The sequence below is a fragment of the Chiroxiphia lanceolata genome, chromosome 5 (assembly GCF_009829145.1).
Source record: "Chiroxiphia lanceolata isolate bChiLan1 chromosome 5, bChiLan1.pri, whole genome shotgun sequence".
NCBI classification, from domain to species: domain Eukaryota; kingdom Metazoa; phylum Chordata; class Aves; order Passeriformes; family Pipridae; genus Chiroxiphia; species Chiroxiphia lanceolata.
The window spans coordinates 48236036-48251787 of NC_045641.1; the positions used below are offsets into that span (position 1 = coordinate 48236036).

At 37.7% G+C, this 15752-nt stretch overlaps 1 protein-coding gene across 8 annotated transcripts in view; it reads left to right on the forward strand.

Moving 5' to 3' along the window:
- ANO4 (anoctamin 4) overlaps positions 1-15752 on the forward strand; it is a 119465-nt gene that overhangs the window by 87921 nt on the left and 15792 nt on the right. For all 8 annotated transcript variants that reach the window (XM_032688342.1, XM_032688343.1, XM_032688344.1 and 5 more), the window contains 6 exons: positions 673-813; positions 3329-3493; positions 7207-7243; positions 9651-9762; positions 10834-10891; positions 13539-13636. In XM_032688342.1, coding sequence (XP_032544233.1) covers positions 673-813; positions 3329-3493; positions 7207-7243; positions 9651-9762; positions 10834-10891; positions 13539-13636 — 611 coding nt within the window. The remainder of the gene's footprint in view (positions 1-672; positions 814-3328; positions 3494-7206; positions 7244-9650; positions 9763-10833; positions 10892-13538; positions 13637-15752) is intronic.

Here is a 15752-nt window from a genome sequence, read left to right on the forward strand (position 1 = left end):
TATTACCTGCACTAAGAGTGAACCCTGTCTTCTGACAAATGCTGTAAACAGATGTAACCAAGTCTCTCCCCAGGTAATCCTCAAGTTTCATTTCAGAAGAGGGGTTTAAATGGCAAAGAAAGATTTGGCATTTCTGTTGCTGAAAGTTGATCCTGATAATAATATTGTCCGAGTTAGGAAACATTTGAGCAGCATTAGATGGCATGGATCCTTTTTCAAATGATGAGAAGATTTTGCTGATATTGGGAAGGTAACCAAATACCTAAAAAACCAGCAATTTGGTTTGGAAAAATGAGGTTAGTTTTTTTTTTTCTTTTTGCTTTGTTGAAAAATCCCAGTATTAGTAGGATAATGTCAGACAGAAAAATTCTGTGATATCAACCTTAAAAAGATTTGTCTTGCAGACACATAGTTTGAAAGAGCATTGTTTAGAGGAGTAGCTAACTGGGGATTTTAATAAATACTTTCAATACATACTTTTATGGGTACAGTGATTTATTCCAATTCTCAGAAAGGAGACTTGATTTCCCAGCTCATCTTTTATAGTAGCTGTGCCAAATGTGAATTCAAAGATTTAATTCCCAATAACAGTGACCTGATAAAAGATCTGAAGTTTCCTATAGAGTTTTTCCTAGCTGTGCTGTATATGAACATTGTCTGTCTGTTCCTTAGGAGGAGATACGTCCACAGTTTGAAGCCAAATACTCCAAGAAAGAACGAATGAACCCCATATCTGGGAAGCCAGAGCCTTATCAAGCGTTTGCAGATAAATGCAGCAGACTCATCGTTTCTGCATCTGGAATATTTTTTATGGTTTGAGAATTGTTATTTATTTACCAGTTGAAAAAAAAACGCAGAATAGCATTATCTCTGCTGATAGAGTATCTAAATATTGGATATGACTGCTATAAAGTGAAATAAGCTCTAGCATGTTTACTGCAGCTTGCAAATCTACATAGCAAATCACCCAAGTTTCTGTAAAGTCCTACACTAGTTCACTCTTCACTAAGTCTCACAGATAGTTAAGTCCTTCCTTCAAGGCTGTACCTGTAAGATTATATGTAGTGGCATACATGCCAGAATAGTGTTTCTCTCACATTTAGGCACCATCTTCAGCTGACTGAATTAGCTCACTGGTTGTCTTTCCTGTGTAGACAGTGCAGAGTGAGGGGGAAAGGTGCCATAGAAGAGGCAGTTGTTCTTTGTAAACTTCACAGAGAACATAAGATGCCTAGTGTCTAATGATGTTACTATGTCTTAGTTTTTCAGTGTATTGAGGAGATAAGGAAAGAGGGTTCATATTCCTAGTGCAATTGAAATGGAGAAACCAATGTTCCTTGACTAAAATGTGGCATTTCTCCCCTTTACAAAGTGCAAAACTAGGTGCAGGAGCAAAATTTCTCCTAACAGAGAGCTGCATGCATTTCTGCTGAAATGTCCCCATCCTCTAACTTCAGTGAAGCCATTATGGGCAGTTATTCACATGAAAACGGTTGTGGTAGTACTGGTCTTGAAAACACAGCTAGCATCAACTCAGACTGCCATGGAATTTACTAGGGCTTTTCCAGGAGGCTGGGAAATGATAAATGTGTACATTCTCAGGAGCTGTGGAAAGTCATGTAGGTGAGCTAGCCCAGCAACAGGGCAGAGGACTTGAAAGAAACTGAGGACTTCAAAATTGTCCTTAGCAGTCTTGGCCAAGAAAGGCAAATGCATTATTGAGATGAACTGCGCTCTGGTGTGGCAGATGGTACGGATGGACACCGACTCAGCCCTTGAAGACACATGTATGCAGTCTCTGTTCAGAATTGATACTACACCTGTGATATTTTCCATATTTTCCCCATGGTTTTTTTCTTGAAGGGGGTCAGTATTTTACTCCCTACCATTTGCAAACTCAATCATTAATCTTCTTAGCCTAGTTATAGATCTTGCTCAAAGTGCCAGAGAGAGTAGCCTTGCTCTGAATTGCATGCACCACAAATTATTGTCCCCATAACAGCCCTTAAAACAGGGCAAAAATTATTTTCACTGAAGACACTTTTTATTGTTGGCATAGCATGGGATTCCAGCGAGTTAGAAAAACTCTGCATTTTCAAGCATTTAGATAAAAATATTCCTTTAAAATTACCCCTGTAAGCACAGGAGATATACGCTTACCAAAACTTCAAGTTAGAGGAGTTGTCAAAATTTCTCGGCATTGATTCTCACAGTGCAGTTACTAATACAGCTTGAACCAGGCTACTTGTTCCCTGGCAAGGAAAAGGAAAGTGGTCCTTCCTCCCCTCAATACTATGCAGGGAATCAAGAGACAATCCATCACATTCACACACACTTCCCTTTTACTTCTGCATTGAGATTGTGTCAGTCAATTTTGTAATGAATGTGAAAATATGAAAACAGCTTGATTAGCATTCAGTGTTTAATTAGCTCAAATATACTTCAATTTTGATCGATTTAACTTGTCTATGCTCAACCTTGCAATGCACCAATTTAGCAAATAATTTTCTGTGTTCTACTGAGGAAACTCTTTCTCCTTGTCTAATAAGATGGCTAATGGGTCCTGTGTCAAAGTGTTTGTGAGAGGAGTCACCCATGTAATGCCCAACAGTTTGTCCTTTAGGTGGCTTGCTAAACTGTGACATAAATTGGTCAGAATGGAAAACAGTTGTCATTTAGTGCTCAACTGTTGCATAAGGAACATGAAGAAATTTAGCAGGCTGGCTCAGCTTCATGGCTTTCTCATTGTAATTGTTTCACTGATTTACTGAAAATTTCATCAGAGAAGAAATTACAAGGGCAGTTGAACTTGATACCTTCTCTGGATAGAAACTGTCCAGAACTGTAGGAAGAAACAGCTAGGGTAGCTTGGCAGGGTTATTGTTGAGGCAGTGCTTACAAATAGAGATTTTTTTTCCTGTAAGTGTGAAGTCTATCAAAGCACAAATCCATCCCAAATGATATAATCAAACTGGGACATCAGCTTGAGACTAGCCTTTGCACATCATGTGCACATAAGGAAAATTTCTAACTCCCAGAGCTGGCAACAGTTTCCCACATTAATGCTAAGGAAGAGAAACATCTTCAAGAAAATGTTTAAAACTAAAAATTTTTAAAATATGATTTCAAAAATGTTTTTCATTATGCAAAATAAAAAGAACTTCACAATAAGAATAATCATCATGTTGAAAACTTTCTCTGGAATCAAATGGGATGGATTTTTAAAGTCTTTCATTTATTATATTAGTTTGTAGAGTTTCAGAGAGAAGCTAACTCCTGTTCTACTGGAGGTTTTCAAGTTCTTCTCTCTGATTTTTTCTTCCTTTAGATCTGTGTGGTGATTGCTGCTGTTTTTGGCATTGTTATTTATCGTGTTGTGACTGTCAGCACTTTTGCTGCCTTTAAGTGGGCTTTAATCAGGAATAACTCTCAGGTTGCAACTACAGGGACTGCAGTGTGCATCAACTTTTGCATCATCATGCTACTGAATGTGGTGAGTAAAATTAACATATCTGAAATTATGCCCATACCATCAGAGCAGTAGATATCTTCGTCTGAAGACCACCAAATGCTTTCAGTTCCTTTTTTCAGCAGGAATGGAGTGTCTTGCTATGACAGACATGGAATTATTATTTATGGATATCAGTCACTATTAATGTAAAATACAATTCCAAATCCAAAACATTATGTAAAGTGTGTTTGAATGTTCTAAAAATATTTTAGGGAGACATACCCCTCTTTTATCCTCTGCCTCTTTCTTTTTCCCTTTTGTACATTTGCAGTTTTCAGTCCATTTCTCTAATATTTTTGTTTCTAATTGTGTTTTGATGTTATTTTTTAAATACAGTGGCCAAGCTAAATTCTTATTTATGCTATTTTCAGTAATTCCAGTTTCAGTTTTTCTGGTAGTTTACCACTGAGGATATGCATATACAGACACAATCTCCCTATGCCCGACAACTCTTGGGCTGAAAATTTTGCAAGGCTTGAGCAGATGTGACTTGTTCTAGAGCCATCTATGGCCTTTGCCAGGGTACACCAGAGACTGGTGCTGTCTGAGTGCAGTGAACTGGGGCTGGCTGAGGTCAGGTTATTGTTGTGAACTGATTTGGAACCAGACTTGGGATAGAGAGAAAGACGGAATTTCTACATCCCAGTAAGACAGTATAGCAGATATCAGATGGGGAATGAGTTTCATCCTTGCATTGAGATGCTGATACTCCTGTATATTGCTCTGTGTGTCTTCTATTCATTGCTCTTGGCAAGAGGTGTATGGCCTTTCACTGTCAGGTTTTTGTCAACTGACATTATAAGAATGCATTTTAGGGGAAGGAGAGATCTACGTACAAACCACTCAGGTATTAGAGCCAAGACGGGGTACCTCTAGCAACCAGTAGCTAGCATCTTGTGCAAAAAGCATGTTAGGCTTTGCTCCAGAAGATGTGCTAACTGATTTCCTAGAGAGTGTGAGATGTTATTTCAGGCCTGCTTATTTCAAAGTGCAGGCTTGGAGACTACTTTCTTCCCTGTGCAATACCCAAGCATTTCCATCATCTAAAAATTGATCTTAACAGCCCCTTGTTTCTGTGGCTGGAAATTCCAAGAGTCTTTGTTGCAGGATTTTACTTCACCCTTTGGCATAGACAAGACTGGATTAGTGACTAAGAGAGTCTATCTAGAACTGTTGACTTTTCTGTGTTTTCCCTTAGGTGGGACTATAGGCTGAGAAAGGACAGGAAGAAGAGGAAGAAGATGTTTTTCTGTCTGAATTTGTACTGAGAGCTCTTTTATGTTATTTTTCATTTATTGTTTGTTGTCTGCAGCTTTTGGAGGTTTTCTTTACTCCACTTAAAGCACACAATATGTATAGGAGAAATAAAAAGAAAACTATATATATCTATGCCAGTACAACATCCATTTCCAAGCTCTCACTATGTCATTGTATATGCAGTGAAGCAGCAACAAAGAAACACTGCACAAACAAAATTATTTTGTTCTCAAAGAGTTTTACAGCTTAGAGAATTTTTTAAAATAATGTAAGATTGCTTGAAGGTGCTTTTTGAGAAACTTTTCTTTTTTTCCTAAAATACATCAAATAAGTGGAGCACTGCAAAGATGTATTTCTTAAGCCTTAGACTCATTACCATTCAACAGAGACCACAGCCATAGATCTGGATATAGCTCATGAAAACAAAAGATCCACAAAATATGAAGCTGCAGGAGCTTTTCAAAAGAAGGATTTAGGAACAAATAATCCCCCCACTTCCCATGATGGATTAATGTAGTTTATTGAGGGGAAGTGGTGGATTTTTTTCTGGAAAGAAAAAAATCCCCAGAAGCAATTCAGGTAGTTGAATCCTCCATGAACTCTGACTCAAGCATTTGGATAATGCTTTCAGGCACATGTGATTCTTGGGGTGTCCTTCACAGGGCCAGGAGTTGAACTCGATGACCCTTGTGAGTCCCTTCCAACTCATCATATTCTATTATTCTATGATTCTATGAAAAGTACCAGAAGAGCAAGCAAAGATACAGTAATAAAACCAGAACAGACCAATATGTGTACAGCAGTAGAGAATTCCCTGCTAAGAAGCCTTGAAAACTACCAGTGATTCTGATACAATTTGACAGCCTATCAAAGCATGGGGGAAATGTCTAGACCACAGTAAATTCAAGACCAGATGCTCTGAGCACTAGGTACATACTCTGACAAATCCTTCATGACAAAACAAAATTACCTTCAAGCATAATGTCTCCCAGATAATCCTGCAGCCTTGACCTGAAGACAATCACTAGCTTTGCCTAGGTTAATAAAACCTGTTAATTCCAGTGATATTGCCCATGGAAAATATGAACATAGAACAGAATATGATCCTAAACAAGGACCCTTGGGACTAGTAGTGATAAAATGCAGTAGCAGATAATTAGATCCAAACATTGCTAACAGAATCTCTAACACAGTCTTACTGTTCCAGAAGGAATAGCAACAAAATACAGTTTTGATACGCACTTCTGCAGAGCAACATACATTTGTAAAATAGAACACTCTCTGCTGAGATTAGGATATAAATGACCTAGACATTTTGTACTTTTACAGTTACCCTTAAGAGATGCTTTTAAACTCAGAAGAAACTACCTTTTCCATTACTTGAAACCAAACAATTTACTCCAAAGGCAGCAAAAAGCAAGAAGTGGTTATTAATATGGATGAGAGATTTCAGGGTGACTTCGGTTCTTAAGCGGGCAGTTTGATCTGTAAACTGTACATAATTCAATTTTGTCAAGAGTTTATAAGGATAACTGGAAATGAAAAGAAACATTGCTGATCTGCACTTTGGGGATAAGTAAGTACTTCAGCCTGAAATATGAGAAGGTTTGTATCCCTCTAGACATCAGTGAGACTTAAGGACATTTAGCAATTTGTGGCAATAGGCTCCAGTTTCATTTAAAGCAAATGGAAATCTTTGTATTAATTTACAGTAATACTGAGGTTGTTGGGTTATAGGTACAAAACTCCTTTGCAAATAGTGATTGTGGAAGTTAGTTTTGTAAGCTTTATGAAGTTACCAGTCTCCTACAAAGTTTGAGAGCATGGTATCTGCTAAATGGACAAAGTACCACTTAGGATTTAGAAAAATGTTATGAGCTCAGAGTAGGAAATGTGCTGTGGGGATTACGAAAGATTTTCTCTGAAGTAACCTTGGCCCTTCAGTGCCTTTCCTTTCAGCACCAGAAAAGTCTCAAACAAAAGAAAAAAACCAAAATACCCAACATACCAAACATACCATAGCATGCTTTTCTAGGACGATTTTTTTTTGTGAGATAAATGTTCCATAAGTAACTAAAACAAAAATCCTGCTTAAGCTATTGTTCTGCTTTGTGGTTTTGGAAAAAATGTTTCACTCTTTTTCACTATGTATGTAAAATAGGGACAGTGACTGCATTTTTTTCTCCATATATTGTGGGTGAAAAGAGCTGAGCATAAGCTCTAAAAACATTATTTTTCCATGTTTAATTATATCGTTACTTTATTATTACTATGTAATGATTTTTCTTAAAACAATAGTTTTATTGTAATTGTCAGAACATCCAAGAAATCACCTGAATGTCAGATTTAGCATGCAAGAGCAATTGCTCTACCTAGAAGGCAGTTCAATATTTTTGAGGTGGTCATGTAACTAAGAGGTTGTTTCTTCTCTATTACAGCTGTATGAAAAGGTTGCTCTTTTCCTGACAAATTTAGGTAAGTTAAATACAAAATTGAATGATATTATACTGATTTATTGGTCCATATACTGTGATAACATTCAAAATGTCTGCATAAATACGAAAAATCCTAATTAATTTGCAGTCTATAGGAATTAATGTTTTTCTTAAGTTTATAATAAAAGAGTATAAAACTAAATTATAGTGCCATTCAGTCACTGATGACAGCAATCATCCACCTTTGTCCTTGTTCCAACCCCTTACCTTTTAAGAATGTAAACATAGTGCTACCTTGGGGGAAAAGGTATGACTTTTCAGACAGATTGAGCACTCACAACCCCCAGGTTTTGTGATGACCTGGAAAAGGAGAATCCCTTCTGGAAAAGAAACTTATAGCTCGAAACTAAGGTGCTAATTGACTATCAAACATTTGCCTTTAAGAGGGGTAGTAATTTGGAGGGAAAATAACTAGGTGAGTCATCGACTTTACCTACACACAAATTATAATGGTGTTCTAAATTTCAGTAATCTTTTGAGCTCACCCATAAAGGTGGTCTTCATGTTAAAGTGAGGAAACACGTTTTCTAAGGAGAGCATGTACTGTCACTGGGGTAGGCTATCATTCATATCTCCATGTCTCAGGCAGAACCTGTGGGAATCTTGATAATTTTGGAAGATTGCAGTAGTTTGCAGCTATTGGCAAGGGCTCTTCAGTGTCAAGAAGCCTGAAATGAGACTCTTGCTGAAGGCCTATTAAGCAAACCATATTATAGCATGTGTAGTAGAAGAGGTTTGAGGGGATTATTTTGAGCTCCTGGCAACCTGTGTACATTGATGATGTGCAGTAAAGTATTTTGGACCAGATGGACAGATTTTGGTGTCCGCTCAGAGGAAAAAGCTGATTTTAGCTACTATTTAGCTATTTTAGTCAGGGTTTTTCTAAATCTAGGAAGTCACTGCTGATATGTTCAAAGCACATCTATGTAAAATAGCATTTTACTCTTTTGTTTCTTTTTAAGCTGAGCATCCTCATTTGTATGCTGTAATTTTAAAATATTTTTACTCTCCTGTATCCATGGAAAAGATACTTGCTAGTTACGGTTGAGAAATCTGACTTTCAAGTATGTGATTTGCACAAGCAATGCCCTCTTGCTCCCTGTGATACCCTGGGGACAGTAAGATATGTTCTGGAGACCTTGAAGCTTGATTACTTTCTCTCAGGTTATCATCAAGGTATGTCTGCTTCTCGTAACCTGTGCAGAAAGTACTTGTATGGAAAATTCAGTGGGTCAAGATGTTCTGATATGTTCAGACTGTTTTGTGATTTTTACTCTGATGGCCTAAGGAACTGATTTGGTTTGAATGATCTTTATCAATGTAATAAACTCAAGAGTGGGATTGGCAGGAAAACTGTATTCAGAATGTCCTTCTTCAGCCTTTTTCATGACCTTTTTCAGAACTCATGTGCATGCTCCTCCAGAGCATCACCATTGTCTCTGATGGGCATATGAGCAAACCTTCAGCTGCAGCAGTCCTGTTATAGTCATACTCGTCCTGCCCACAGACTGGCATCTGTTTAGAGAGCAGCTCCAAGTAAAGAAAATTGTTGTTTCTGTACTTCCAGTACTTTACTGGACCCTCCTTCAGAAGTAGTATATGAGTGCTATGATTATGATACTCAGAATCACCATTAGCATCTCCACCTCTCCTCTGATTTCTCCTGTTCACAGCAGTGCTTGGCTAATAACAAGCTCCTGCCAACTGGAAAGTAATTCCAGGACATGGTACTGGTGTGTTGGCATAGAGGTTGTTTTGTTAACTTCTGTCTTGATATCTCTTTAGATGGAGATTAAGGGCCTACTTGAAGGGAAGACTATGTCTTCCCCTTTCCTGTCTGCCTTAGCCCATCCACTGCAAAATAATTTTTTTCTCAGTTTTCTATGGTGAGTTCCCTAGGACAAGGAAAGGAAGTTATGCAGTGGCACTCAACCGATACCTGTGGGCAAATCCTTGAAACAGAATTACAAGGAGAATTTTCTCCAGTTCAGTGTGACATCTCTAACAAAAAGGCACTTAAATAGCTTGTAGTAAAGTGCTTTCTGGCAATGCCGTTATGGTAGATTACAGAAAAGGAAACAAGAGAGGAGCCTGAGCCTGTAAAGACCATTGAAATAGAGGAGGGATGTTTAATATACACATTACCTTGACCAGTTTCTTATGGTCTTCTGGGAATATACATATCCAGATATCAGAAGAGATTTCTGTCTCTACAAGCTCACTTGCCGAGTGCTGCTTTTGGATACAATTTCTGTCATCTTACAGTTTGAAATCAGCAGGCTAATTTACAAATACATTGCCAGCTCTCATACGTGTGTGCATCCCTTGTGCCAAGGGAAATTGTTAATCTGATTAGACCTCTGAAACTTTGATAATTTTCTTCACAGAGCAGCCTCGTACTGAATCCGAGTGGGAGAACAGCTTCACTCTGAAAATGTTTCTTTTTCAGTTTGTCAATCTGAACAGCTCTACATTTTATATAGCATTCTTCCTTGGAAGGTAGGATTGATGTCTGCTCCCTCACATATGCAAAATGAAGTAGAGAAAAGGAATAAAATTGTCTGTAATGAAGCAAAATGGACCATATTATCACACATCTCAAAATGCAAACTCCATATTAGCAAGGCAGAACAGATTGCAGTTTTATTTTCCTTTCAAAAGCCCAGAAACAGAACCAGTTTTCATTTCCTATCACCACATGGTCTAAATGCTAACAACAATTTTACTATTGGGAACAGATGCATCCCACAATATTATATGTGCAGATCATTTCACTCTGCCTTTATGTGTGTATTTTGCACAGGCAAGTGAAAGACAGGATAAGCTAGGCTAGGCTAGGCTAAGGTAAGATAGGGTAGATAGTTCAATTGTAAAAGATCTACAGCAGTCATCTAGTCCTACAGCCTGAATACTTTGCTGCTTCTGTTACATGGTTAGGACTGTTAAGAGTGAATTGTGAGCTATTAGTTGGGGTTTTTCCCACAGAATATTTTACATATAAAAATATATATTTATATGTATATATTGTATCTATCTATATATAAAATTTGTATACCTCTTTCTGCCAGCCTCCTAAAAAGAGGTAGAGAAGGTTTGACTAGAAGAATCCATTAGTATGGATCATTTGCATATGGGAGTCATTTTGGGAGAAAACACGAGAGGATAGTAATAAAACTATGGGGTTTTTAATGAAAACTAAAATTTTCCCTGATTTCACAGGAAGAGAGATATCACAGTCCATATTATAGTGTAAGGAACTGGACTGGCAGTTGAAAGCCATTTTCCAAACTGACATGAACAGTTTCAGTTAGATTTTCCCTCTGCTCTGCATATGTTCAATATCCAACATTAGAGTATTTGATATCAAAATAAAACTGGAAGTAAAAATATACTCGGTCCTTCATGGAGATTATTCCAGGAGTCTCCGACTCATTTTGCAGCACAACGTCTTTTAAAGTTATATCAGGCATGCTAAGATAACATCAGATTAAAATAACAGTGTGAGCTTTCTTGTACTGCTGTGAACAGACTGCTTACATAACAGAGTTGATATATATTCCTATGTTAAAGATTTACAGGACACCCTGGTGCCTACTTAAGGCTGATAAACCGGTGGAGACTGGAAGAGGTGAGTGTTCAGTAACTGCGCACTGATTTATCTGCTGCCCACGAATTCCATGAATGCAAGCAGAGGCAGACACATTACTCTGTCTAGGCATTTGTGAGTGTGTTATTGGATTTTCAGCTGCTGTCTAACTCCACACTATTGACATTACCATCTGCTACAAAAACATCTACATATTGATGTATATATTCCCTTTTCAGTGCTAGCGGTTTTAGTGTTTGCTTCACATTTGAATAGTGGTATCATATGGTTTAAAAATTACTCACATATTTACACTGGAAATATTTCACCCTTGGAATGAATTGAAGTCAGATATTAATCTGACAACTTTTTGCTTCTAAGAAATCTTTTCTTCTTGGTTTATCTAACCTTGCTGATCAAGGAGTTAAAATAATAAAATAACAAGTTAAAAATCTAGACACATAAAATGTACATGAAATTTGACCAAAACAACTGAAAAAGCTTCCCAAACGAGCTACAGGCATAATGTTCCATGTCTATAAAATCAAATGAATATGGAGTTTGGCTTTGCAAGTCACTCAAGGACCTATCTCTTTTTTTTGTTTGTTTTGACAAACACATTCAGAATTCAAAAACCGTTTGACAGTTACCGGAGGTGAACAGCAGCAGTTTCTGAATCAGTCATCTAGTTTCCAGTGCTGCTATTTGCACACTCAAATCCCCTGGTTTCTTTTCTGCTTCACAGCTGAATAATTGAAACAACTTTGCAAATAAATAACAAATTATAAGTGGAAAATGCCTGCCAGCATGAATTTTCAAACATTTCTGGATATATAAATATTTTGGTTAATAGAGGCCATTCAAATATTAGAAAAAAAAAAAAAGAGAGAAAAAAAAGAATTTGTGAACTAGTGAATTCTATTAATTCAAGTAAATAATACTTGATAAATGGAGAGACAGAAATTCGTTTAACAGCCCTCCAAAATCTGAATGGGGCTGAGCTGACCTAAAGCTTGCTGCTGCCAAAAGAAGCCAGTTCTTCTGTTCCTCTGAGTCCTCCCCCAGAAATTTGTTCCTTCCTCTTCCTCTGCATTGGCTCTGGCTTGTCCAACCCTGTGAGGAGCCTATTCACTTCCTTGTATAAGCAGTAAACTTCCCTTTTCTGGACAAATTGGTTTTCTGATGAGTTACTGGGCTGAATCAACACACAGAGGGACCAGAGAACACGGAAAGAACCTCATCTCTCTGCAGGAGCAGAGATGGGAGGAAAAGTGAGGGAAGTGCAACTGTGATGTGTTATAGGTTGAGTCAGTTGCTGATGGAAGCTACTATTAGTACTCCTTACTTTACTTTTTGCAAAGAGAAAAAAGTCTAATAATAAATGTCTAATAAAAAAAAAGGTCTTGACTTTATCGACTATATCTGTACTAGGTCTTATTAGAAACATGCTTTAGAATATCATGTCCAGATATCCCTCCAATAGTCCTCTCCTCACCTGTTGAATGAAGCCAAGTCCAAGACACGTAGTGACACAATATAGTCTAGTAGAGCCTGTGAACATAATCAGACCACAATTTATGTATTGTTGATACTACAGTTGTAAGATTACTGCTGCTTTGTTAACACTGCATCTACCTCTCTTGGGTTATATTGGCTCACGTGATTGATTCCTAAAAACAGAAGGATGATGATTTAATAATAGTGACAGAGAAGTTAATTAAAAAAAATAATAATAATCTGCCACCCTGTTAATCTAAAGCAACGCCGAAGGAGGTCAACAGAAACCTCAGCAGGGACCCAGGTTCTGAACACTGGATAATGCAGTATGTATAAGAAATTAATTTCTCATTTTATTACAGGTCAGAACTAACTTTTCTCCCTAAAAGTTAAAGAGAAGTAATTCCAGTTCTATGAAAGTGATCTGTTTAATTTATCTATAATACTCAGGATTTAAAAATACATCTTAAACTCCACTCTTAGGACCTGAAAAGTCAATTGTGGAAAGAACTGTCTGAGGGCAGAAAGTTTTTGGTCCTTTTCTGTTTTTTCCAGTACTAGATGAAAAATTACCTAAATTTGTACTAGCTGAATATCTCTCCCAAAAGCAGCACCACAACTTTAAGGTCTGGAGCCACTGTTAAAGCAAGAAAGCACTCAGCAAGAAATACTAAGACCTGTTGTTCAACAGTTAAGAGATTTTTAATTCTTCAGGAAGAGAATAGCTTTGCATGGTCCTCTCAACCATAGACATTAAATAGTACTCAACAGTATTAGGTCTATCCTTAAGGCATAAACTCTTCGCCTGTGAGACAGGAGGAATTTTCTCTTCGTTCTTTGACTTGATGCGCAGTCATCCACCCCAAAAACTATTGAAATCCATGGAGAAAATTGGCCTTTGCTACTGACCTACTCACAGTTGCACAGCACATTAGAAGCACTAATGTGAAAACTGCATTGATTTCAGCTGACTCCGACTTCTGCAGAGAATTAGATGATAGTCTTAAAAGGCTGACAGTATGATAGTGTCATATGTTCCCATAAGTTTATATTTTAAAAAAAAAAGAAAGAGAATTACATTTAAATTCATTTTAGTAAATGATCTAATATCTGTTTCTAGTCTTTAAGAAATGCTTTAAAACTTGGTGTAATTTCTGTTTAGCAATTTCTTTCTTTTTTTTTGTCCCTGTAGTGCCACCCTAGTGGATGCCTTATTGATCTCTGTATGCAAATGGGTATTATAATGGTGTTAAAGCAGACATGGAATAATTTCATGGAACTTGGCTATCCGTAAGTAAATATAATATCTATGCTTCTATAGGTCACAGAATACTAAGTTTATGCCTTCCTAATGACCAGTTAATAAAAACAAGTTACAGTAGTCATTACAATAGAAAATTCCCCCAGGGATACAGAATTACAGACACATGGAGATGATGTTTAGGGCTTTTTTCCACATTGGACATAGTTTGCAAAAGTGAAAGTGTAACATAAATATTAACAAATAAATAATATATGGGAAGTACTTGATTTCATTAAATTGTATTCTGTGCTTTAAAACTCCTTAAAAATAACTGTAGGATCACTGTATTGCTTTCACAGGAAATATTACATGTATCACTTCGTAGCTATGCCAGTAAGTTTTAAATTGGATTTCTCCTTGCTAGGTGATAAAAGATGCCTGAAAGAGCAGGTATGAGCTGGAAAAAATGCATTGCTGGCATATACACTCCCAGAGATAGAAAAGTGTACTGACTGGTATGTAGACAAGTTCCCTGGTGATCTTCAGGGTATTATGAAGCTGTACCCCAGCCAAAAAGGTTGACAATTATTCATTTCCTATTGGTTCATTTCTTATTGATTAGTATTTAATGAGCATGTTTAATATGATTAATATAGGTTTAATATGATTAGTGTAGTTGACGTTAGAGACTGTACGGCAGGTCACCAGGGGAAATTAACATGCAAAAATATAAGAGAGAGCTGACATTGTCAGAAAGTTTGCCCTTCCAAAGTTCAGAGGGATTTGCTCTGCTGAAGGACCCACTGCAGAGCTAGTGTCGAGTTTGGTCCCTGACCTGCAGAAATGTTTTGCTGAAGTGACTTCAGGCAGCCTCAGTACTGTAATGAAAAGCCTCAGCCACATCTGGCTGTAATGAGAATGGAGTAAATGATTTAAATGCACAGAGTAATTGACAATCGAGGTACTCAATGCTTGCTATTTCTCCATCATTCCCAGGCCTAGTGCTACTTGCCAGTATTTTGCAGCTGTTAGGGCTGCAGGAATTACTTGAGGTGAGTAGGAGGGAACAGCAACAGCAGTATTGATCCTTTTCCTTCCACTCACTGTCTCTTTTGTCAGTTTTTATTAGAACTTTCTTCTTTCTATTAATAGGAATTTTGAAACTTAATAAAGAGCACAGAAGGGAATTAAAGAAGGTGGCTGATGGAGATAGGAGGAGATTGTTTAAGAGAAAGCAATTTAATAGGACTAAACTGCTTCAGGTGAAGTGAATCTCTTCACTTTAAAGTCGCAACAAGAATCACAACATAAAACATACAGTCACAACATTGTGAGATGCTTCAACTTACTCTAATGAGAGATGTGTTTACTCTGCAGACCCTTCAATCCACCTTCTAGCCCTGAAATGCTGCGGGCAGGTGCATTTTCCTTTTTGCGTGAAAAAAAATGATCCTTTCTGCTAAGAGTATGATTGGAGCCAACACCATGTGGATGGCCAGAGGACTTAGAGGCAACCCTATAATCTGTAGCTGAACTCAGTTGAACTGCACACAGTTGCACCTACACTTCTTTAAGGAAGACAGAAATAGCTATAACCTCTCTGATAAATGGCCTAAATGGAAAAATAATCTCCAAGCTTTAAGAAAACAAGCAATTGTCCAAATCGTTATCCAAATACAATGACTATTTGCCTATCATTCACAGACCAGTCCAGGTCACTGTGAAGGTAAGAAGTGAAGCATTGTCAGGAAAAGGATTGAATTATTTGGGTGAATCATCACCTTCTAACTGACTGAGATGAGGTGGCCAACCACAACTTCAGAGAAATCTCTGTCATTGTGGTTTGAGGTTTTTTTGCTCTCTATACTAGAGTCCTTTGCTGGCCAAACCAGTGCAACTCCCTGACCTTGAGAAGCAAAGATGTTTATTTCAGGTGTGAGCCTTCGTTTCTCTTCTGGCTCAGTGCCTCTGACAGTGGCCTTCCATATGCATTTCTTTGGGAACAATATCTTCCCCCTGATGACTGGTACAGCTCCCCCATTTCTTGAGATGGAGGTAGCTCTCATGTCAGCCATCCACCTCTCAGCCCCCACGTGTTGTCAGCAGCCCACACACTTCTTTCTGTCTTTTGTTCCTCTGAATGTTTCACTGAAGACACCATTC